We start from the raw sequence: 25,816 nt of genomic DNA on the forward strand, positions 1-25,816 counted from the left end.
GTCGCGGCTGTGAGGGCTTAAATCAGAACGTTGCACTGTCACTGTGTTCACAAGATCAAGCCACAGGAATCCAGTCAACAGCCAAACTTGGTACTGACCTCAATATAGTTTTGTTGTGACGGTTTTAATAAAGAAATTACAACCCGTTGCTAACGTCGATTTTAAAGTTGCCGTCTCTTCTACTGCTAGTCGTCCACGTATCTCGTATTCTTCAGGATTTCCTAGATAAGTTTAGCTTTCGCTTCTGACTTGTAACATGAGTGGTAAACGCCCTGCTCATATCAGTCCCCTCGATTTGGTCGTCCATATAATGGCTCTGAGGAAGTAGAAAGGATACGCGACTGCTAAACATAAAATTGTTTCCACTGTCGTTTTGCTTGACATATTGCAACCCGTTGCCCAACAACGGTTAGACATGTCACAATATCTACGTCAGTATTATAACGGATCATTCCTTTTTAATAATATACTTCACCAAATTTATGTATGCAATTAATTTTTGTGATAACCATTGTATTTTTATAAGGCATAATCAATTATGAAACTGTAAAATTACGCGTTATATTACGCTATGGAATATATACCGAGTAGATGAGGCAATATAGCGTGACTTGAGGAGTTTTATAATTGTTGCTCGGGGATGTATGATGCAAGCTTCATAAGCAGTTAGCAAGGGACTCCCCAGTTGTACAGCCAATCAGAATTGCAGGTTAACCAGTGTGACATCACACTAGAAATAGCTTTACATCCTACACGGCTCTTTGTTTCAGACAGACGCGTCCTGGCTCTCAAATAAGCAAGACGTGCTTCACGCATCTCGCCCATAACAAAGGGCTATACCCAAAGCAAGGCGTGCGTCAAGCGTCTTGTCCATAACAAAGGGTTATACCCTGTAACGGTTTCAAATACAATTCAACCATATAACTTGTGCATTATAATAAAGGGTCAAGTGTTTGTGCGATTGTTGTCTTTGGTTTGTGGACTCTGTTGTTGGAGCCAAGGCCCACTAACGATCCTGAGAAATATCTTGTGTTCACCGATGTGAGATGGCGCCCAGTCCTTCGAAATCATTGTTATATGACGCATTGAGAGCAGGGCGGCACGGGTTTGATCCCGGGGTAACTGTGACGTTTTTATGTCTCAGGTTACAGGTGGTAATGACGCCATCCTCAATGACGTTGGCTGAATCATGGCTGTGTCTTTGGTTGGGACGTATCATGACCAGGGATGCTTTGGGACACCTCCTCGTGGTCCCGCCGGGCAACATCATCCCCCTTTCGGGGCTGGCGGCCAAGTTCCCATAATGGACAATGACATTATGAGTAGGATGCGGACTTCCGCATGGGCTTCGTTTCAACACATTCTGATTAGCCTAACTAGTTACATTATCGTAAGGAACTGAATGAGTGTGTTGTATAGCAGTGGCCTTGGAATTAAAGGATATCTTTGTACACAGAGGATGCTTGAAGTGAACAAATACAATATTATTAAGAGTTATGTTTCCTTGAATCTACAAATAAGAGACGTAGTGTTCCTTTTATTTCAACTTCTAGACAATACCTTATTGACATAAAATATGTCAGAATTATTTCATCTTTTACGTAGATACTGCCAAGTGGTAGTGAATACGCAACGGATTCAGTTTCGAAATGGATTCCGCTCGACGCTGAATTCCCTCGTCTACAGTTGTTTTCAAATGGTCGCAATGTTTCACAGTCCGTTAGACCGTTCTTGCTCGGTACCCTGTCATCGTGGAACCCGCTGCTGCCTCGTAGGCTCGGTTTCAGGTAAATCTGTGCCGAGTTCGCCAGCAGAGTCATTCTCGGTTCTGGGCCCCGTGGGACGCACAACTATGTTTACTGTCTCGGCGCTACGTAATCCAGAACATGACAGCGCCATCAAAAAAAAACCTGCCTAATGACTAACGTTGCCAAAATACGTTCAAGTTAGAAGTTTGAAACAGAATTCCAGATAACTAAAACATATTTATAATGGAGCCACGGTAAATTTACATACGAAAGAATACTTTTTGATAAAATAGAAGTCTGAAAATAATACAAATAAATATCACATGCAGGTGAGTACACGTGACGAAAATAACGGGTTCTAGTTCGGATGACTGGATTCATTAGCACCTTGGTTACAAGTTCCCTTAATCACAGTTAAATACAGAGCTACCGCTGCTTTGCACAATTTTCAGTTCACTGTTGCACACGCACTGGAATTCTGTTTCCATTAGTCGTGTCCTAGCAACAGATCTCAACACAGAAATTAGCACTTCAAATCACTAGGAAGTCTTCTTGTTATTTTCACTTCAATCACTCTGGAGCCTCGGATGTAAAAATTCTTCTGGACTCACTCCTCCAGCATACGTCTGACCCGTAACTGCCCCTGAACTAACTCTGGCACTGCATTCACTTCTCTTATAAACACTCTGCACAGACTGCATGGAAAACAACTTCTCTATTGTTGATGACATCACCGCTTTTATACCACAGTCTTATACGCGGAAACATGTTCATCCAGCCATTGCTTAGAAACGGATTGCACAACCCCACTATTTTACTGTTGCTTTGCGCAGACCACATAGAAAACACAGCCTCATATATTGTTGCGTAAGGTAGCAACGGATTGTTTGCCAAGAATATGCCTCCGCGGGAACTTGTTTGCTAACACGTTGCCTAGCAATTGGTGTACATGTAACAATATTAAACGTTATATGGGTGACTGACACATCTGGTGTGGCTTCAGTTCTAACGTTCTATATTGCCTTTCTGGGTACAGACGTACATAAAGTTTCCTGTGACGAGGGGCTGAGTCATGTAAGTTATCAAGACGTAAACAGGGCAATGTTTTTTTACAAAATTCTGATGACGACATATCATATTACTTAAACTGCATGTGGGCTCCGAGTGTGGTCGTGGAACCTGCAGTGACGAGCAGCCAACTGTTTGGGGCCTGGCCCTCGGCCCCTTCATGTAGACACTGATTCAGCACAAAGTGCATGTCCCTTATGCTGCTCTTGCTCCCCTCGCACTGCTGAGGCGTTTCCTCCCCTGACCCCAGCGTCCAGACTTCTCCTAATTGAGCGGTTGCTAAGCCAACTGGGCTGTTAAATGAAACTGCTTTTAGAAGCACTTTGCAGCCTCGCGGTGTCCCTTCACCCAATGAACAGAAAATCGGGACGTTCCTACAATAGTCTCTAATCGTTTAACTCACTTGAAATGTCGGACATGGCTGGCCGGGCTGTAATTCACATTTGGTGCACTTAAAGGGCGCGCAATCAGTGACTGCTTCGTAGGTCATTTAGCGACACTGTAGCAAGTCACAGAACTATGCGTCATTGTGGCGCATGAGAGAATGGCAAACTGCAAGTCAAAATAGTAAATTTATCTCATATTATTCGGAACATAAGTTTCCTGTGAACATACTCTGAAGCATTCTATGGCTTACATAGGCAATAATTACATACGTTTTATATAAAACTTGGTTAAAGTTCAACACTGCGATGCTGCAGTATTTCAACCGACACGCGTACGTTTAATTCTTTATTACCTCATTTCAAATCAGCCGGTGCCCTATTTTTGCTTTCTTTTGGCGCTACAGCCGCAATTTTGGCCTTGGCGGACCTCCATGAAACTCTCCGCTTCACTTCTCTTTACTAGATCTTACACATTCGGTAGGACTCCGTGGACGAGTAATCAGCTCGTCACAAGGCCTCTACTCGTACACAAACACAGAAAAACGCACACAAACATCCATGCCCTGAGTGGGATTTGAAACCACGATCCCAGTTTCCGAGCGAGCGAGCGAGCTCGGCTACCGTGACAGGCATGTGTTCGACATTAGTAACTTACAAATACCCTTACACAATTGAATCAAAGCTGAAAATTCAGAGGGAAAATATTAAAACTCCGATATCTACCCTTCCTATTGGTCCCAACTTATACCTCCCAAACTTGACGGACATTTTGAAATCACGAATTCAATGAATATACATTCTATAGGCATCAGAAGTTCTGAAAAGAGAATTTGACATAATAAACATGATAATAGTAGTCTGGGCGTACCTTTCATGGAAAAGGTAGACATTGTAATACCGACTGTCCGATAGAAAACAACGAAAGCAGTACTGTGGTTGGTTTGGATGGAAACGAAATAAAGACAAGCTGAAAAATAGCGCTGCTTCCTCCAGATATATATCGATATTATGTTTCTGATAATAATGAACTAATTTTGTCCGTCTGTTATTACGTCTTGCGCGGATGACTTACAGTTTACACAATAAATCTGTATCTCAAAACACATTCTTATTGCTCAAGCTCCGAACACACTCGTGATCACAAGCCTCATGCTCGTCTTTGAATAGTTTCGTTTCAGATTTCCATATTGTAATGTTCACCGCAGACGCAGTGTTAAAGACGTCGATTTTAATTTGACGTGTACAAAGCGTTTGTAACTGTTCTCGAAATAGCACTGCACCGATGACGTAGAAATGCGTACAGATTGTGACTTAAAAACTTAAAGGAAAAATATCTGTTAGAAGATCTAGGGGAAGTGGTGGACTCATATCCTAATCAATCTTAAAGCGACAGGATGGGAGGGTACTGATTGGGTTCATCCGGTTCAGCATTAGTTTGATCTAATTCAAAAGTTACTCTGCGTGTCATCTGCTGCTTGGCTTATTCGCCCACTCTGAAGATGGAGGCAATATATTCCTCCAAACTATTCGTGGACATCTGCAGTACTACACAGCGTAACAATGCGAAAATAGAGCTTTGGTGGTTAATGAAACGCCGAGTTCAATGAAAGGCAGGGTATTTCTTCAGTGAAAATTAGGTTCTGGAAACAGACTTGATCTTTAGAGTCAGAGGATCCATTAAATTCAACCACTGTGTTCTTACAATTTCTAATTAGGCCAAAGCATGACACGCAAACATTTTTACGGTTCTTTCAATACACTCAGTCCTTCAAGGCCAAGCGGTTACTATATGCACTATCTGCTTTAAGATACAAAACCCCCACATTTTGTTCTAAGAGTTTTTTTTTTTNGGAAAATTTAGTGGAATGAAGATTGGCATGTGAAACCGAAGTACTCGGAGAAAACCCGCCCCAGCGCCACTTTGTCCACCACAAATCCCACTTGACCAGACCCGGAATCGAAGCCGGGCAGCCGCGGTGGGAAGCAAGCGACTAACTACTGCCTTCATAGTTACTTCAAGTGTTTCACATGAATTTAAAACAAAACGGCAAATATTATCCTAAATAGCGTTTAACATTCGATTAAGTAACCAAGAAGTGAGGTAGGAATTGAACCGTCATACTCGTATATTATGCAGAGGAATACCAGCCTATAAGAATCATCTTAAGGCTGGAAAAATATCGAGGATTCTGTTCATGTTTAACCCACTACTGACGCTGCGTGGTAGTTGCACTGACAACTGCACAATTCAGCAGACAATTCCCGCTTTCTCACTTCAATTTCAGCTCACATCTCATAAAACTCTAAATATGCACGGCATGCATTTTACCACTCCATTCTCTTACGACTGTGATACCTACGTATGCACACACGATCTAGGTCCAAGTATCCAGAAGAGATGCAAAACAAATGCTGATCGGCAAATATTGCAAAACATTAATCTGTTTACATGTAAATTCCTCGATACTTCTAACCGTGAGTACGTCTGAAGGGCAACTGTCCACACCAAGGAGCTCGCGAGCAAGACAAGTATGTAAACCATTCTAACACGCCTAAATAGCACGGAATGTAATTACCGAAACGAGATAAGAAGCAGTGTACCCAAGAAGACAAGGATGAGCATGAACACATAACGAAATTAACTCGAAAACACAGGGAGACAGAGAATAGCATTTCCCTTGTACCCAGAATTGATGCCTCATGACAACAGTACTGAAAACTGCAGCCATGCCTCTCTGCAATCTTCATGACTGAGCTCCTGCAGCCATATTGGGCGGATTCATGACGCCTCTTCCGGAAGTTTCGTGGATCAGATTCTTGTGTTTGTAGTGTTTTCTTGCATTATACGAACTGTGAGTAGTCTAGTATTATGTTTGTAACCTCTTTCTGGTGAAATATAACTGAAGCCCAGATAAAGTCAGTCTTTTATGTTCCAATTTTCTGAACATATTTCAGAATAGCTAATAACCCTCCAATCCAGTTACGTTCCACTGTGCTTCTAGACCATTTTAATTTACTTTAAAACATTTGTCTTCTGAACATTGAAGCTCAATCATAACAGTGGAAAAGAAATCCGGGCCAAACGTAGTGAGACTGAGACCCATCTAACTGACTCATTCACAAATGTGTGTCTCGATATACCATTCAGTGAAGTTTTCCCTGAGAGATTACATGGAGAAGTTCGGCTTTACACCTTCAAGGGGTAATTAATAAATTTCAAGTTGAACTTAATAATGAGAAATAAATAAAATCCAAATATACTGAGATTTGTACAAGTTATTTGGGACTTGAAAGTGCCTCTGACATAGTTCAAATGAACCCCAAAGAAACAAATTATTACTTCGATGAAGTTTCCTTCATACAGAGAACACTTCCACATTAGTATCCAAAATTACATTTTCTGTATTAGATGCGACAATTTTTAAGTACCGAAATATACACGTAATATTTAAGAATTCAACATTACTGAGAACGAGAGGTCAAACAGTTTCAAAGAAATGAGTCAAATTTCGTTCATGATGTGTATTTGTACCGACCGTCTTACAGTGCACACAATGTCACCTTTCTCTTCACTACATGTTTCGGCACTAATGTGCCATCTTCAGGTGAGGTTTTGTTTACGTCAAATAATTGCACTCTATGCCATCATGTCTACTTTATAAATGATTAAAATGTAAATATGTCATGTATAATAATAAAATTGCTGCAGCAATACAAAGCACGCAGTCACAAGGGAAGGACACAACACAGGACACAATACGAGTACTCCCATAGGAGAGGATTGACGTAACTCGCGAATTTGAAGTTCGATGTATAGATGATAAATCTTGAAAAGTTTTAATATATACATTTTATTATTATACATGACATATTTACATTTTAATCATTTTACAAAGGAGATATGATGGTATACAGTGCAATGGTTTGACGTAAACAAAACCACACTTGAAGATGGCACATTATTGCGAAACAAATACACATGATGAACGTGAATCAGTGCAACAGGACGCCAAAACATAACAGAGTCAAATTTCGTCTGAACCTTCTCAGCTGGTCAGCTCTTGTAGAGACACGTGGGAAAACAAACGACAGAAAACGTAATGCCGCGAATGTACAGATTATTGCTCATCCAGAAATGACTTCGACGTAAATCAACTGGACCTCATGGAACCACATCACGAGTGAAACGAAATTCTTCCTCATACAGATAATAATTCAAATATTTCGCAAACCAAGAGTACTGAGAAGCTCCGGTGCGTCTTTTCATAGAAATTATTTAACTTCGCAAAAATTTCGTTCATAATCAGAAACCCCTGTACAGCCCCTAGGGAAAATTCGGTAGATTGATAATAGTTCACCAAATTGTTGTATCTGAAACCAACAAAATTAAGTTTGCACCAGAATCAACTATTATGAAGAACAGTTCACATTCGATGTTTAAAATTATTTCTAGAATCCAAGCCGAATCTAAAACACAATGTAGTTACAGAACTATCTTCACCACTTAAAATTCGTCACTAAAAGAGCAAAGAATTAAAATAAGCTGAGAAAGTGGCTGGAAGGAAACAAAATTGCTCATCAGTCTCTTCAGTTTCAATCAGAATAAAAATTCCTTGAATTATGAAATGAGATAGGAATATCTGACTGACTGCAAGGAGTCTAGAGTAAGCCGATTTCAAGCCAACCGTTCCTGAACGAATCACATCTCTTACTTGCTGTAAACGTTCATCTCATCTAGGCCAGTTATTTATAGTTTATCACAAATTTGAAATCAATATCTTCTTGTTCAGTACTATAACACTTGTACACTAATGCACTATTTTGGTCTTACATTCACTAGCTTGCGTCGAATAGCAGGAAACTCATTACTTGCTTTACACAGCATGTATGGGCCGCGCCGTAGCCCAAGAGGTTAGTCGCTGGCTTCCCACCTCGGCGGCCCGAGTTCGATCCCGGGGTCTCGTCAAGTGGGATTTGTGGTGGACGAAGTGGGACTTGGGCAGGTTTTCTCCGAATACTTCGGTTTCCCCTGCCAATCTTCATTCCACCAATTGCACCCCAATCACCCTCACCTATCATCTGGGGCTGGTACAATAGGCCAGAAGTGGCCGCAGTACAAGGGACTTAGTCCCATCTCACTAGCAATAAAAAATACACAGCATGTACTGTTTCATAGTAAGTAAACACTGCCCGCTGCTCCTAAGCGAATGTTTAGTTGTACTGCCGTTCCTTCACTCACGGATATGATTTTATAAAGAAACTCCGTGGTTTTAGTCCACAAGCGAACTATACCGACCGGGCGACGGCCGCTTGTAAGCGAAGTTAGTGCCAACTTTGGTTGGTCTTATACAAGTTATATTATTGGAACTGTCCGCGAGAGGAGAGAACCGTTTAGTGTATGGAAGTTACGAGACGAGGAGGAAATCTTGGATGTTCGGCTGAAAATACCATTATATCTGTCTATCAATGATCTATTCTTGACCCATCGCCATCATTAACGTACATACATCCGAGTCTGGTCAAGTGGGATTTGTGTTGGACAAAGTGGCGCTGAGGCAGGCTTTCTCCGAGTACTTCGGTTTCCCCTGCCAATCTTCATTCACCAATTGCTCCACAATCACCCTCACCTATCATATGGGACTGGTACAATAGGCCAGAAGTGGCCGCAGTACAAGGGACTTAGTCCCACCACACCATCATTAAAGAAAAACATACATACATGACATTCCAGAGAGACCAGACACTAAACTCAGTTTATTTTCTGATGGCACCGTGCCCCTGGTCAGAGAATTGTGCCCCCGATTCGCCATGCACATTACACACAAATCTAAAATCCAATGAACTACAAATGCAAAGAAGCAGATGCTTAAGAACTGTTTGCAAATATCCCAGAACAACTGAACCATGGGATATAATTTTGCAAAGAAATGAGGCGATAAGGCAAAGAGTACCCAAGAAGACAGAAAGAAGCACGTGAACACAAAAAGAAATGAGCACTTGGAAGAAAGAGAGAGAAACAATGCTTAAACCTAATGAGATACGTAATGTGAAGCGACGTGATGTGATAAAAGACGACATTACAATAACACAAACAACTGACCAACGCCATTCGCTCCTTCTGGCTGGCATAAACCAAGGGGAACTATTCATGTTGGACTGATGCTTTGAGGCAGCTACACGGACAATTGCAGCTAGAATGCAGACAATTCCCACTGTCTCTTCCGCCTTTGGCCACTTGAACCCCAGTAGTCACTATACGCACAATCTGATTTAATATACTGGAACTCTGCATTCCACCAACAGAGTATATTTGTGCCCTTCATGTGGTTCTCAAAATGAACAGCAATTATTTCTCTAAACTGCATTATTCGGCTAATCTTTGTACCTAGATGATGAGCTACTATTGCTGTGAGCTACCAAATGAGTATTTACACTGTCGCTTGACCGAAGTGTGGGGCACATGCGCTCTCATCGCCACCTATAGTTCCATACCTACTCCTTTCATTGGCTTCTGTAACAAAGCGATGAGCCCATTCCACGCTTGATAGCGCGGGGTCATTCTAGAGAGTTTACGTGGAAGAGGGGCGCTTGCATGAAGAGAGTCAGTCCGTCTACAGGAAGGTGCAGTTGAACTGAATATGACTGTAACAGTGAAGCGTCAACATAATCATCTGCAATGACTGAGCTTCATATCCAGTTCCCTCCTCAAACATCCAGTTTTCGTGTGTGGTGAAATAGTGGCTAATGTAAGGTGCAAGTAAATGAATGCAAGGGCATAATATTTCAAAGGCTTTAGGTGAAATAGTGGCGAATTGAAATCTAAAATACGAGAAATGTTGCTGTAAGTTATTTGGGAGAAATTCAGCCTTCGAATTGTTAATATCATCATAATCATTAGCAAAACAGCACCCTCTGAGCCACAGCCTTCCTTACAGGATTCTTTCAGACCATCTGGTTTTCACTTCTGTGGATTTCGCAACATCAGTTCTTCACCGAGCAAGCCTTGCGTTCAGTCCCCAACCTGGAGGACTGGGTCTCTCTGTTTGTCCCCCAGTGACAGGGTGGCCCAATTATATCCCCATGCACCGGGCTACCTTTCCATCGCCTTTTACGACTCGCAGGGCCACGGTGGCGGTATTCTAACCCGCCTCCTACATACATGATAATTATTAATATATGCTCGTTAATTCCGAGAATACTCAGTAACATTATGAATAGTATATATTTTCATCTTGTTATTGAATCTGTGCGTCTGGCAGGTCGAACGTTTCCAGAGTCTATTTAAAGTTTTAAATTGTTACTTATTTCAGAGCAAGGTAAGTTTACTGTCGACTTATCTCCAAGGCTTACTCAAGATGAACTGACAGTGCAGACAAATCTAGGCTTATAAATAACCTTATAATTAGAATGACTTGTTTAGCTACGACTTCCACGAAGAAGGAGCCCCCGATCAAAGACACAGGAAATTAGATAGGTCCTATAGTCTTTCTGGACGTCAACAAAGAGAGAAATTCGTGATCCTGTTGGGAATCAATTCATGGTTGTCTAGCCTTGATCAATTACGACACTTTAGCCGTTAGTTTAGGCAAGATGATCGACCAGGCTGATGAAACGGGAAAATTACAAAATTTAAATTAGGAAACGCTTGTTTCGAATCTCAGTCACCTATTGTGGCTGACGTATTTTCCAATTTTTCTCAGTCCTTCCACACAAATGTTTGTCACTTGATATGGCAACGACCAATATCTTCCAAATTCCTTCCAGTTCATCACATATTAGTGGTGTAATATAAACCACACTGTCTTCCCTCGCTTGGAAACCGGGATCGTGGGTTCGAATCCCACTCAGGGCATGGATATTTAGTTTCTGTGTGTGCGTTTTTCTGTGTTTGTATACAGGTAGAGGCCTTGCGACGAGCTGATCACCCGCCCAAGAAGTCCTACCGAATGTGTAGAAAAACCGAAGTTAATGGAGAAGTTCATGGAGGTAGGCCTAGGCCCACTGGGGCTGTAGTGCCAAGTACAAGAAGAAAAATATAATCCACAAACACAACCGGAAAAAAGAAAGTGAACCCGCTGTTAACGTGCAACAACAGAGCCGTACATTGTGCTACGGTTAAGGTTAACTCCATGAAGAGTAAATGGGGTAATACGGGATGATACAGTCTTCAACATGCACTAAGAGAGAACGTGTGTGGAGATACATTTTTACATGCATCACCCTGTATGTACAGCGGCAGACTCCGGCAGTTTGTCACCCAGTGTCGGGAAGTTATATAACTTGTGAATGCATTGAACCGAAGCTCCCTCTGCGGGTGGAATAAGATATCAGGGAATTGTAAATTGCGGGCCCCGAGGACAAATCGTTTAGAACTTTGTCTCCAACATACGAGCATATAGAGTGGGAACTGCAGCTGAGGAACTCGCCTGCTGCCCCTATACAGTAAGAAGTAGCCAAGCAAACTGGAGGCAGTGGTAAACGACAGTTCAAAAACAAGCAAAAATCTATTCAGAGGGTAGGAATAGAATACTCATTAAATTCACAGCCACGTCAAATATACCAGATGGTAGCTATTTCGAACAAGTTTCTATTTCCTTATACCATCCGGAAAATTATTTCCTTTCCGTCCCACGGAGGTGCAGGTGTTGCGGAGAAAAATTGCGTTAAAAGTGTGCAACGAGAGATCCGTAAAGGCTACAGGAAGGATCCATGCATGATATAAGCAATTTGAAACCAAGGGGCACATCTGCAAGCGACAGTGTTCCGGTCTTTCCCACGTCATTGATGTAGCAACGATCTGCATGTGGCTCACACTGAGTGTCTGTACCTAGACTTTAAGGTCTTACAGTCTGCAGGAAATCTGGAGAGATTATCTACCTGAATGTGTTCACGAACTTTTATGAATAATTTATTATTTTTAGAAGTGCTTACTTCACTTTTAATTATTCTGTGAATATATGAGACGCACCGTCTTGCAGAAAGTATTTAATTTCAATGTCAGAGTTTACTTGCGGTCAAATGTAGTGAGTATATCTTGATCGGGTGTGGAGAATTGCATTAGATGCTGTTTCAGAATGATTTCCCAGCATTTCCAAATTTCTTGAGATTGTACCTCTCCATATGAATTCTGTCTGTTGTTTGCTTACTCACTGCCCGTCTTTCCCTAACCTTTGCCACAACCGCCGCGTAGTGGTCAGTATCAGAATCTGCTGCCCTGAACGATCGGATATCAAGTATATTTGAATATTGTCACCTATCTATCAAAAGAAGGTTAATTTGATTGTGTGTCTTTCCCATCAGGAGATGCCCAAGTAAATTTATGAATATTACGATGTGGGAACATGGTACTTCTGACAATAACATTTTTGATGTTTCAAAGTTTACTACTCAAACTCCATTATCATTACTAATTTCATCTAAACTGTCATTCCCAATTGTTCGTTTCAAAATATCTTCTATACCTACTTTGGTCTTGAAATCTCCTAACAGAATTTTCAAAAAGTACTAGGTCCTGGGGTTTACTCAGCCTCTAACAGAAATGGGTACCAGGAATTAATTAAATAATTTTCCTGGGGAGTAAAGCGCGGCCGGCGCGTAACGCTAACAACCTTACCGCCATCTTTGAGCCGATTGTCAAGGTAATGTGGGACCCTTAACGTCTCACAACCCTATGGGCCTTCACGGCCTGTTACAGGGATAGCTTTACTTTACTTTTTACTTTGGGAATTTATCAAATAGATGTTCTAGTTCGTCGTAGAACCTGTCCTCTATATAAGCAATTTTATTTTCTGTTGGGTCGTGAACATTCGGAACGATGATATCACACCAGCGACCTCTTAGTATTATGTATGACATCATATCACTAACGAACTCTACGTTATTAACTGCTGATATGATTATCTCATGTACGAAGAAACCTGTACCTAATTTGCGATTCCCAATTCCCTTTGCATAGAAAAATGTATATTAGCCTACTGGTGCGATGCGACCTCCGTCCCATCTGACTTTCTGTACTCCAACTAAATCTAACTTATATTTTGAGATTTCTTCTGCCACTACCCTGAGCGAACCTGCCTTATACATATTTCTAGCATTCCAAGCACCAAATTGCATATTTATTTTTTTTTTCGCTTAGGTTGATTATTCAAAGATTCCGTCCAGGTCCGAGGCTTCTCGAGATCTTTAGTATCTTTGTATTGCTAGTGGGATCGAACTAAGTCCCTTGTACTGCGGCCACTTCTGGCCTATTTACCAGCCCCAGATAATAGGTGAGGGTGATTGTGGAGCAATTGGTGGAATGAGGATAGGCTGGGGAAACCGAAGAACTCGGGAGAAAATCTGACCCAGCGCCACTTTATCCACCACAAATCCCACTTGACCAGACCAGGGATCGAACCCGGGCCGCCGCGGTGAGAAGCCAGCGACTAACCGCATGAGCTATGGCGCGACCTGAGATCTTTAGTAACAAGCTTATTTTTACGTCGAGGAATTTTTAGTGTCACGCACAATCCCCAACTGGAGGACCACACCTTGCCAGCGGTCCGCGACTGCTTTTGCAATACATTCGCAACTACCCTTCAAATTTGGAAGCCGTCTCCTCCATCCGCAACCTGAGAATGTGCCATGTCGTGGTGATAAGAGACCCACCTAACCGTAAAATAGAAACATAATTAACATGTGTTGAATATAATTAATATTTGTCGGCAAGCCGTAAGAGCACAAGAGGCCATTTTTGGTTAGTCTCCAGAAATAAACTGGTTTCCTTCAAATTCTGACTTTGTATTTCGGCGGCGAAGATTTTGTTGCAGCAGATGTCCAGAACACGTGATTAAGCATGTTACGTAGAACGCTAGCTGGGGACGCCAGATAATGGGCAGGATTAATGAGTTATTCATGGCATAACACTGACTTCTTCTTCTTTTTTTTTTTTTTGTGGCGCTACAGCCTCAATTTGGGCCTAGGCCTACCTCCATGAAACTCTCCGTTTCACTTCGGTTTACTAGATCTTAAACATTCAGTAGAACTTCTTGGGCGAGTGATCAGCTCGTCGCAAGACCTCTACCTGTAGACAAACACAGAAAAACGCACACAAATAACGATGTCCTGAGTGGGATTCGAACCCATGATCCCGGCTTCCGAGCGAGCGAAGACAGCGCATTCCTTAGACCGCTCAGCTGCCGTGACCGGCAGTGACTTCTTAGCCAATGGTACTAAAGGAAATAACTGATTGGTTAATATAAAAATAAAAGACCACCTAAAATTTAAAATTTACTGATAAATCAATCAAATGATAATGAGGGAGTCAACTTTTGTGAACAAGGCAATTTGAATCTTCAAATTGTCAGAAAGCTTGGCTTCCAAAAATCGTCTGTTCCAAGTTCCTAGAAGAAACGTACGTAAACAAAGCAGTCGGTTTACATCTTCAGAAAGAATTCATTTATCTCTTATGGTTTCAAAATATAAAAACCCAAACGCTGCTTTTCAGCAAATTTAAACTTGTGTTTGGTGACTTGTATATATGTGCGAGTAGCAGTAAAGCATTCCATAATTACTGTGTAATATTCGGAGTTTATTAATCATCACATTTGTTCCCTTCGCCTGCCCAAACAAGACCCATTACAACTTGAGAAAGACAATCTCTTCATATCGCCATAACTGGAGCTAGTCATCAAACAGAAACCCGGAGAATCAACAAATGTTGACGGCGTCACAATCGTAGCTGCAATGGAACAATAATAAATAGATGTCTACAAGCGTTGCAGATGATCGCGCAGGAAGAAGACGGTTACAACTCTGTGACGTCCAATCACGGCTTCTATGTAAGTTTCCCAAAACCCATCTAAAGACACTATACAATGTTGCCCAAGTCGTTGGGAAACCTTCAGTGGCTTAGGAAGTGTATTCCTACAAGCCAAAGTCAGATATTAAACTATAAGCTTGAAGATTTAAGGAAAAGTAGGAATATATGGAAATATTTGTACATTAAGCGTATATCCGGAAACATTTGCTTCGCTTAATATTCCAATTACTGATCAGTACCAAAACTGCTTATATTTGAGAGGCAGTGTTGTAACCTGATGGACCAGCACTCAAATAGAGTCTATTAATTACTGTTAAATGGTCTCAACCGTTCAACCATTGCTGTATTGTTTAATCTAATTTACTAATGAAGGACCACAGTAAACAGCTACACTACAGTAACAACTGGTGGGGGTAGGTAGTGCAGAGGGGGACAAACAATCTAATATAAAGTGAATAAAAACAGTGATTAACAAAAATTAGATTACCCATAAATAAAAAAAGTACTGAAAGTACAAATAACACTTTGGACAAACAAAAGCACTCAGTTTCAAGTCTTCTATGTTTTGATAATAACAAAAATTTCTATTCTGAAATATGTAGTTGTGTAGACTGTTGTGCAGGGGCCAAAGCTTCCCTACCTGAAACTGTAGAGGCCCTTCCGAAATTTTGGTGCACATCCGGCTGTTAACCCACACAATATGATACACGCATAGCATAACCAACTCGCCCGGAGGTTTCACTCACTTCTGTTACATTGTTTTCCACCGTCTTGACGAAAAGACATCTATGACGCAGTTAACAGGTATATATTTGAACATTTTCGTTAGGAGCTAGTCGAAGGATTAATTTTCTAATCTGCTTTCTGCAGTTCAAAAAGAATGGTGGATTTCCCATATCATCAGGACCTTGCACTCTTTCCTGACGCCTTTTGAAGCAGTAGCAAAAGTTTTCAAAAAATTTCGTGTATATCGCTGGTAACTTATTAACAAAACTGTATCTTTTAGAGATTTTATGTATTATAGAATGAATAGACAGTATTATGTACGAGTATGATGCAGTGGTAAATACCCGGAAGGATAAATCTGATCAAGAAATTTCGCTACATAAAAATTGGAAGTCATTCCTCAATGTGCCTAATCTTGAGCATACAGTGATAAATTACGTTATCTGTGCAGCTTTTGAGATACAAAACTGAGGATGTAATATGGATATATACAAGTACATGCGCACTTCTAGCAAATTAAGTTTAGTCAGTTAGTTTGGATGACGTTACACATAATTACCGTTTTAATGCGTTGCTTCTCCCTCAGCTGAATGATGAGCACGCTATCCTTCTAATGGGAATATCACAACAAGAATGCGTGTACTAAGTGGACTGTATTGTGTAGTTGCATGCCAGTTTCAGTGTCACATCTGCTCCTACGGTTCCTACAATTACTGTTCGCTGCAGGTTTACAGGTCATGCATGAAACAAGAGAAGTACGTACAGTTGAAGTAGAGGAGAATCCCGGATATGAAGACAAAGACCACCACCATAAGCACCAATAACAGAAGCAAAATGGTGGGTCTGCACCAGTTCGAGCAGCACGAAGTATCAGACGTGGTAGGCACGGCTGTTCCCGGGGTCGCATTTTCGTCCTGCTCCCCAGAGCAACAGGATCCCTGTGTTGCGCACCACGAGGACACACAACAAGTCCTATCATTACCAGATGTTTCCCTCAGTATATTGGTACTAGTAGCATTTCCGGAAATGTTCACGACACTATGGTGGTACCGATAACCGCCACCAGATCGCGACACGAATCCATCATCATCGTCATCCTCACTAGCGGCAGCAGTTCCGTACACTCCGTATGATGCAATGACATTAGAGGCAGAGCGATTGTTGTCGTTATTGTAGGATTGCACAGCGAGATCACGAGAGTCGTTACAGCAAGAATCAGAGCCCCCACACGGCTGGAAAAGGAAACAGTTGCAACACGCTGCACCGTCGTCCGCTTTATTTACGGTTTGGGGCTCTGCGCACTGCGATACATTATGCTGGGTGGCACTGTCCGCGACGTACCAATTGTTGTAATTCATGGATGGCTGCTGCTGTAGGTACTGCTGATTGTTATAGTGATGGTAATTGTTACTCCCGCTATTGTTATATAAATCCTTATTGTTGGACGGGGAATCTAATTTGTAATTGTTGCGATTTGTATTCATAACCATGATAGAATTTGATCCTAGTAGTGAAATACTGCAATGTAACAGATTAAGCTGAAGGGAAGATAGCCCTTACATATGTACGATAACAATGAATATTTTGTGGTTTTTGTCATAATGTAATATTAAATATGATTCTATTTCGTAACGATTGCTAAAAATTAATTTATGTTACATTAATCTTCATATGTGCATTTTATTACTGAATGAAAATTTCCCGTTTTCCTAAATCATTTTGTTTTCAATTTCCTGGAAGACGGTGCTATAGTTCAAAAAGGCAGGACAACTTTAAATTACGTATTAGTTCGTGATTGCACGCACATGAGTAGGGTCTTGCCATTGTTACGATTGTTATCGTTCAAGAGGTAGGTTCGATTGTTTGGATTTAGTTGCCGTCATATACGAAAATATGGAGTACGCGTTCCAAAAATATATATAGATATCCATTATTACTTTGTAGTACCGTATAAAAATATCTACGTTAGAGTCACTGGTGATGTCGTGATCTCCACTCCGTATTTTACCTGAAACAAAAGAGACAAATGCATTACATTTTTATTCAGGAACATTAGAAAGTGAAAACTGAGACAATATAAAATATTTACAAGGCAACAGAAGGAGGTATCTATAACGCAACAGTTAGATATTGGGTTTTCGGACTTTATCCGTTGTCCTGGTTTTTTAAGATAACTAAGAAAAACAAGACGTTTCGGAAACTGGATCTGTTTCCGTCCTCAAGTGAAGGAAAACACCTATTCTGTTGGGTCCCTTAGAAAGAGCTAGCCTCAATCCAGTGATTGAGGACTTGAGGACGGAAAGAGATCCAGTTTCCGAAACGTCGTGTTTTTCTTAGCTATCTTAAAAACCAGGACGATGGATAACGTCCGAAAACCCAATATCTCTGTGTGTTATACACCACTGTCAGAATCCTATAGTAACTACTAGTTTATAAGTAGTCCAGTGATTCAGTTTAGTTCATCCTAACGGACACAACTGAGTAGGTGTCTTCTTTCTCTCTCACCCGATGAGAGGAACAAATCCAGTTTCCGAAACGTTGTTTTTTCTAGCCTGTAAAATACCTGACGATGGACAAAGTCCAAAAGCCCAATGATTCTGAGTTTTATAAGTTCTTTACGACACTCTCAGTGCCTGGCTTACACGTCGTGAAAGTTAGGTTGATTAATGAAGAATAGGAAAAGATTTGGAAGAAGCGAAGTATGAGCATGTAAGGCATAATCGAGGTGTTATCATGATATCTGACTGGAGGGAAGGCGGGGGAACTACGAGAAACCTGAGTCAAGACAACCGCTGTTTGACCTCATTCTAACTGACATTAAGCAATGGGGCAAAAATTTCCCACGCCCCATAGAACCAGAAATGTGAAGAATACAAATGTACTGTATTACTTACAGTGCTCTCTTATGGTACGGATCGAATGATTCTCCAGTAACTCAACACACAGCACTTTAGAGATGATCTCGGAACTTAATTCCAGCTACAGAATTCTTTCTCTACTTTTCCACGCGTTAATGGTTTTGATGGAGTGTGGATTAAATTCTGACAGCTCTGACCCTGCCGAGAATTGATGAAAATATAACAAGTGCTGGCATCTCTCTGAACAGAGCTATTACATTCTCCACCCTTTATTTCTTACAACTGTTCACAGTTCATTATTAACTTATTTTTATCTCACAAACGTGCAAAGAAGTTCACAATAAATGTGCAAGCAACAATATTGACTTAAATAATTAGTCCTCATCTGAACTACAAGGGAGATTCAGTGAATATGACACAAATTGATATAAAACGTAAAACATGTGATACTCAAACCAGGAAAAAAACATTTATTTCTTGACATATCCTTCACCAGCACTGATTAACTTATCCCACTAATTTATCTGAGAGCCGAAACCAGTAAAACAGGAATCTGTTAGCCCTTGTCTCAGCCACTCCCAGCACCCCCATCTCAACCTCTTCGCCATCAGCGAAATCTTTGTCACGTTTCTGGGCCCAGTTGTGAATCGCTTTACGCGACAAACACTTCCCACCGTAAACACGAAACATTTATTTGACAACTTTTCCTACAATTCTCCTATATCATTTTCTACGAAAGAGATTCTTGGTTTTTTTATATATTCTGCCGGATCGAGCACTATGCTACAAGCCGGAAGGTCGCGGGATCGAATCCCGATGAGGTGAATTTCTTTTTCAATTCACCTAAACCTTCCAGCCGCATTATGGCCCTGGGGTCGATTCAGCCTCTAACAGAAATGAGTACCAGGAATATTCTTGGGGGTAAAGGGCGGCCGACGCATAAGGCTGACAACCTTGCCGCCATCTATGAGCCGACTGTCTAGAAAATGTTGGGAACCTCAACATCTCACAATCATATCAGGCTCCACGGCCTCTTATAGGGATACTTTTACTTTACTTTTCTTTTTTTACGTTACTGCATGATCGATGGACTCAGCAAACTCATGAGTTTGTCCACAGGTTTGCAAGCCTACTATCAGTTTCTCTAAGTTGGTCATCTGATTAATTTATCTGCATTCGAGTGGAACCGCACGTGACCAACATACACATTTCTCACTTACCTACTCCATTAGAAGCCATGTATATTTTTAGCGGCGTGCAAATATTGGATGCCATAAAGGCAGGCCTGTACTTAATCCTTCAAAGCAATGTGATCACATGCTCGCACTTAGCGCTGTGTCCACTTATTACGATTATGTACGTCTTGTGAAGCACACGATAAACAGTGATATTTCCGTAAAAATAGTTAACTAATTGCTCTTTGTAATAGAGACGGTGTGTGTTCCCTGTGAGGTAGGAACTGAACTGCTCACACGTCACTTCTGGCAAGAATGCAAGATTTACCTTATGAACTTTATTCCCCCTCTTTCGAAATCATCAATAATATGATGCTTTTGAAACCTGTTTCTGCTCCAGAGGCTTGCCTGAACGGTGCTTTTTTAACATACGGTTGTTTGCAGGCTACATGGCTCGGGGATTTCCTGACATTTGTTTGATGAGTCTACTTTGTATTTGTGCATATTAAAGTAATGTATCGCACTTTGAGCCATGCATTTTTTAGTAAAAACGCCGACATCAATGTGAAAGGTAACGTCAGATTGGTGTGACGAGACCGAAGGATTAATGAACAAAAGTGTGCTGACCTAAACACAAACCGGGCCGTGCTGGGAAGGCGTGAGGATACCATTTCCTTGTCTGAGGTTAGGTTAACACAGCAAAACCTAATCCTCTGAGGCGTGATGTTCATCTAAACAATGCTACGAGGTTCGGTTTCTATTTCAAATGGCAAATTGAGTCTCCAGTACAACAAGCACCGGCTAGAGGTATTTAGGGAAGGAATAGCTCTTCATGGAGGTGATTATTCGAAATATATGAACACACTATTTACTATGGGTTGGACGACAGAGGGGTTAGATTTCGAGTCCCGGTAACCGCAAGACTTTTCTTTTGTCCACGACATCCAGACCGACTCTGGGGCCCACCGAAACCCTTATCCAAAGGGTACTGGGGGCTCTTTCCCCGGGAGGTAAAGCGGTAGGCGCGTGAAGCTGACCACTCATTTCCAGCTAGTGCCGAGATCAAGAAAATGAGGATCTATACATCCTCTCTGCCATATGCCTTCATGGCGTAGTGTTTAATTAGGTAAACACAGGGACAACTTTACCTCGACCTGATTAGTTGACCCTCATTCTATTAGAAAAGTTGTAAGTGCGCGGTCTGTACCGGGAATGCTGGCCATTGTACATGAAACGAAACAGGATTATTAATTAAAAATTTACCTTCAGAGACTTTTTAATATTTAATGTAAGGGAAATACATAGTTACCACTTCACTTTAAAGGCACACTTCCGTAGAGTTGGACGCTGTATTAAAGCAGTGGATTTTATCTTCTACGCCCCTCGCCGTTTGAACGGTTTTCTAAATTATCTGCATCTTCCGTTCTCCAAAAAAATGTTGTCTTTTATTATTAAAAATATTTTATATTGGGTGTTTCTATAAACAAATTCAAAGCCATATTCTGGAATGTCTGTGTCAAGCTTTAGTTACCGAAAGGCAGAAATTACTGGTGGCAGCAATGAACATGATATAGTGATGAAGAAAGCAGTCTTCTGGGATTTGGCACCGTGTATATGTGGTGTTAACCGACGTTTCGGAAGAACGTATCGCCTCCATCTTCAGGGTAGAAGGAAAAATATAAGAATTCTGCAAGCGGAGAGACCGTGAGAACCGGTAAAAGCAGACTGCTTTCTTCATAGTCACCGCCGTGAAAGCCTGAAATCTTACATGATATAGTGTTAATTGAGGCGCGATCTCCTTTTTCACTGAAATATTTCTGCAACTGTAAAATTTGTGGAAAATATTTACTGGACATGACGTTTGGATCTCGGTCACTTCTGGGTTATCTGCTGTAAATAGTTCTTAAGCTGACAAACACTTTGCGATTTACGCGACAAGAAATCAGCTAAATACTTACAAAAATGAGAAGTCTTTACCAATGAAAGCAGTACGAATACCGAAGCACATGCTAATATCCAGTGCATCAGTGCATGCTCTCCGTAAACATAACGGCACTGGAGACAGCGAAACGAATGGAACAAATGCGGCAGAATTGCTATGCTACACTTATGTTTCCCAACTTCTTCACTGAACGCAAAGCACTGCTGTCAAATTCACATCCGCTTTCAGCACTGGCTGGAAATTAACGTGCATATCATCGCCAAGTAATTCCCGCGCTATGACTCGACTACAGATCCAACGCTAAGAGACAAGTTTACAGCATGAAACATAAAGTTCGTCCAAATAACATTTTAGAGCGCAGATCACACCTCGCACAAAACACACTTTCTTCACACTACGTTTCCATTATAAACATCAACCTGTTATCAGTATTTACGGAAATATCCTGAGAATCACATGAAATCCATAACTACGTGTTCATTGTTGCTTTCTGGACGGTAAAGAAGGTGATATATATATATATACATAGCTTTCTTTCAGTTTTATAATGTTCAGCTCATTCTACTTGGTCTTCTTTCCAGATTATTTCAAATTTTATATTCAATAATCATTTAAGTCTTCCACACTACAATGCATACTCTGAACTGCTGTCAGAGACGTTAGACGGCATATACACATATGTTCATGTAAATGTTAGTGAATAAGAGTTGCAAATATGTTTGAAGAATTCGTAGCCTTGAATGTGCGGACAGCAGAACAATGGATTTGAGTGACGATGTGAACGTGGCCCAAATGGATCAGAGCAGATTACAGTGCGAAGACGGGTATCAAACCCAGGAGTATTACGTAAATGGGAGTATCTTTGCCAACTGCATGTCTGTCAGCACACATGGCAATATGTGCTCGAGCTATTTAGAGAATGAAGAGATAGCCCAAGAGCAGGTGAAGTGAGAAAGAAACTAGACAGAGAATATACCAATTTAGAAGGTTCTAAAAATTCGCCCTCTCGTCTTTATGGTAAGGCAGTAAGAAAGGAAAATGTGAAAGACACATCGGAAGTTGTCTTCAGACTAAGTGTAAGTGCAATGGTGTAGACAGCGTCTCCTGGTCTTCTGTTAGTCAGAGCAAGCGAATTACTCGTGCGCCATTTAGTCACTGTTTTCATTGTGGTTAACTTCTTTCGTTAAGCATGATTATAGGTCTAAATGTTCAAATTCTGGCTTTCTTAAATTTTATTTATTTACTTAGTCGTTTACTTAGTTGCCCCTCCTCTCTTCATTTTAATTTAATAGAGCACTTGCTAAGCATTTGTATTCACCTGTTAATGACCAGATAAGAAATGTTCAAACATGTGATTTTAATAAAACAAATTGAACGTTATACATTNAAATAAGAGAGGCAAAGCGTTTTGCAATTTAATAGAGCACTTGCTAAGCATTTGTATTCACCTGATAATGACCAGATAAGAACTGTTCAAACATGTGATTTTAATAAAACAAATTGAACGTTATACATTCTCTGTGTTGCGGTACACGGAACAGAATAGTTGATTAGTTTGATCATGTAACAGGATGCATTCCACAAAGACCATTTTTTTCCTTGGCACTACAGCCCCAGTGGGCCTAGGCCTACCTCCATGAACATTTCTCCTTTCACTTTTCGGTTTTTCTAGATCTTACACGTTCGGTAGGACTCCTTGGGCGGGTGATCAGCTCGTCGCAAGGCCTCTACCTGTACACAAACACAGAAAAACGCACACAGACATCCATGCCCTGAGTGGGATTCAAACCCACGATCCCGGCTTCCGAGCGAGCGAAGACAGTGCATGCCTTAGACCGCTCGGCTACCGTGACCGGTACAAAGACATTTAACCCGTTTCTTTCTTGTTTATTTGGGTAGTCCATGGAACATCTCATTAAGTTGTAGAAATAAATCCCTTGGTTTCTCATGGGTGTGAAGCACAACTTACCTCACAGGAAACACAATGCGCCTCTAATACAAGAACCAAATACTCAGTGCCGTTCAAGGAAATAATCTTTGTTTATTCTGAGAATCGTATGCAGACCTATTAATGTTAAAACACTTGGTTCGTATAGTAATCACTGCGCTTGCAAGGGATGAGCACACCAGAACACAATATATTCTGTACTGAATGTTGGGATATGTCACTTGGGACGTACACATATTTTCCAGTATAATGTCAAACTCTGTCTCCAGCCTTGCCGCGGCGCTTGGCTTACTTGTTCCTGCAGCTGCTCCACTTCTTCCGGTATAACGACCTGCATTTTCGATGTTTGGCACACAAAATGAGATGCAAACCTTTTTCGAAGATTTTCTGAAGGATTTGGTTTCATGAAACATGCAGCAGTCTCCCGAACACAAGCCTGCATATATACAAAGGTAAACAAAAATATCCCTTGGGATCCCCCCTTCTTTGCAGAAAGCGCTCGAACTGAGTTCGTAACTACATTTTTAATTGCATATTGTTTCGTGATGTTGCAGTCTCTCTAAGGACTATAACCAATATAAGAATAAATGCTTCACAAATACTTTATATGATACACACTACAGTATACTAAAAGATAAATTAACCAGCCTCACATAAAGCACAGTCCAGTTCACATTTGTCTTTTTTGTTTCTAGTCCAGCTTTTTCTGTCTTTTTGGTTTCTAAGTGTCTTTAATTTCAAGTTTTCTTATCCATGGAAACTGCTTTGTCGTCAAGAAAACATGCTTACCGAAACGCTGGCTACTAAGCGACCCAAGTCCTACTATTGACTCGAGAATGTGTTTATCGAAGCGTTGCCTAGCATATTGTCATATTTCGTCATACTATGTTTAATTAATAAGAAGAAGAAACTTAGATAGCAAACAATCCAATAATTTTTTCCAATTTTTAGTGTGTAAGTGCTAATCTTAAAACGAGTCTCGTGGCTCGTCTGCAAAGCATGGGGAGATATTCACAGCCAAGAAGTCAAGGTTCACATAGGCAAGTAGAACTGGAGAAGAATGTGAAGTAGCCTGCAACTTTCCAAGATATGGATAACATTCGTTGTTCGCGGGTTACGGAAATTAATTTCGCATGTTCCTCTAAGTTACAAGCAACGACAACATTAATATTATTCTCTCTTTCATTGGCGGTCCACCCTATCGTCCCGCGCTCGATTGTATCCCATTTCCGCAACCCGTAAAAAATCGAATTTCCAACTTAAGTTCGAAACATGTGACCACAACTCAAGCAGAGAACATCTCCGTATTCTGATTCCATACGGCTCAAGAAATCTTTAAATTGGCGACGATTAATTGCTTTGACCTAATAAAATTGCAAGTGTAGATACTGTAGTTCAGTAGCTCCTTCTTCTGTCAGGCTCTACAAACATTTTCTTGGTTTATCAAGCACAAATTGTAAAATCGAGGCATGTATTATTTTCCAAATCATTGGTGATAAGCGGGACACGTGACTGTTCTCTCGAGCTCCGTTTCATAATTACCGCTGTGAGAACCACAAATTCGCCCAAATTAATACTTTCAGTTTCCTTTTGTGGAATTCGCTGGGAGCTGCGTACCGACCATCATTGATTTCAATGAATGTAGGCTTCAAGCAGTGAAGGGATACAAATTGTCAGTGCAATATTTGTATTGCAGCAACGATGGAGCTTTGCTTCGAAATCCGCTGAACTGGGAGGCATGAGGCCTGTCTGATCTTCTTCTGTAAGGGCTCGTTTCTCCTTTAAGCATTTTCCTTCTGATACGGAATAAGTTACATAAAAGTAAACAAGGCTTAGTCTCTCAGAAGTTGATCTGGATTTTATGATCATATTTGATGGAATGAAAACGAAAGTATATAAACTCTGCCAAGTGAAAAACAGAAAAAAAAAGTTTATCTTTCGAAAAGTTTCTTAACGTTTCCTCTGTCAAGAATGAGTGCCGGAAATTACAGCTAGTTGGACTGGAAGAGAATTATCCCAGTTCTCCTCCAACGTCGGGCCCAGATCTGAAGAAAACAGCAGAAAGTGTTATGTGAAACGTCGGTGGACCAACATCGTGGTACGTATATTTCATGGAAGGAAGCCCAAATAGAAATAATTCAATTTAGCCCTAAATGCCGCCAACG

The 25,816-nt window shown here is 41.0% G+C and overlaps 1 protein-coding gene across 5 annotated transcripts in view; it reads right to left on the reverse strand.

Moving 5' to 3' along the window:
* Positions 1 to 25,816, reverse strand: part of LOC111868839 (agrin) — a 922,237-nt gene that overhangs the window by 643,077 nt on the left and 253,344 nt on the right. For all 5 annotated transcript variants that reach the window (XM_033753190.1, XM_033753193.1, XM_033753191.1 and 2 more), the window contains exon 2: positions 16,492 to 17,736. In XM_033753190.1, the coding sequence (XP_033609081.1) occupies positions 16,492 to 17,218 (727 nt within the window). In that variant the 5' untranslated portion in view covers positions 17,219 to 17,736. The remainder of the gene's footprint in view (positions 1 to 16,491; positions 17,737 to 25,816) is intronic.

This window comes from Cryptotermes secundus, unplaced genomic scaffold, assembly GCF_002891405.2.
Source record: "Cryptotermes secundus unplaced genomic scaffold, Csec_1.0 scaffold310, whole genome shotgun sequence".
Classification (NCBI taxonomy): Eukaryota; Metazoa; Arthropoda; class Insecta; order Blattodea; family Kalotermitidae; genus Cryptotermes; species Cryptotermes secundus.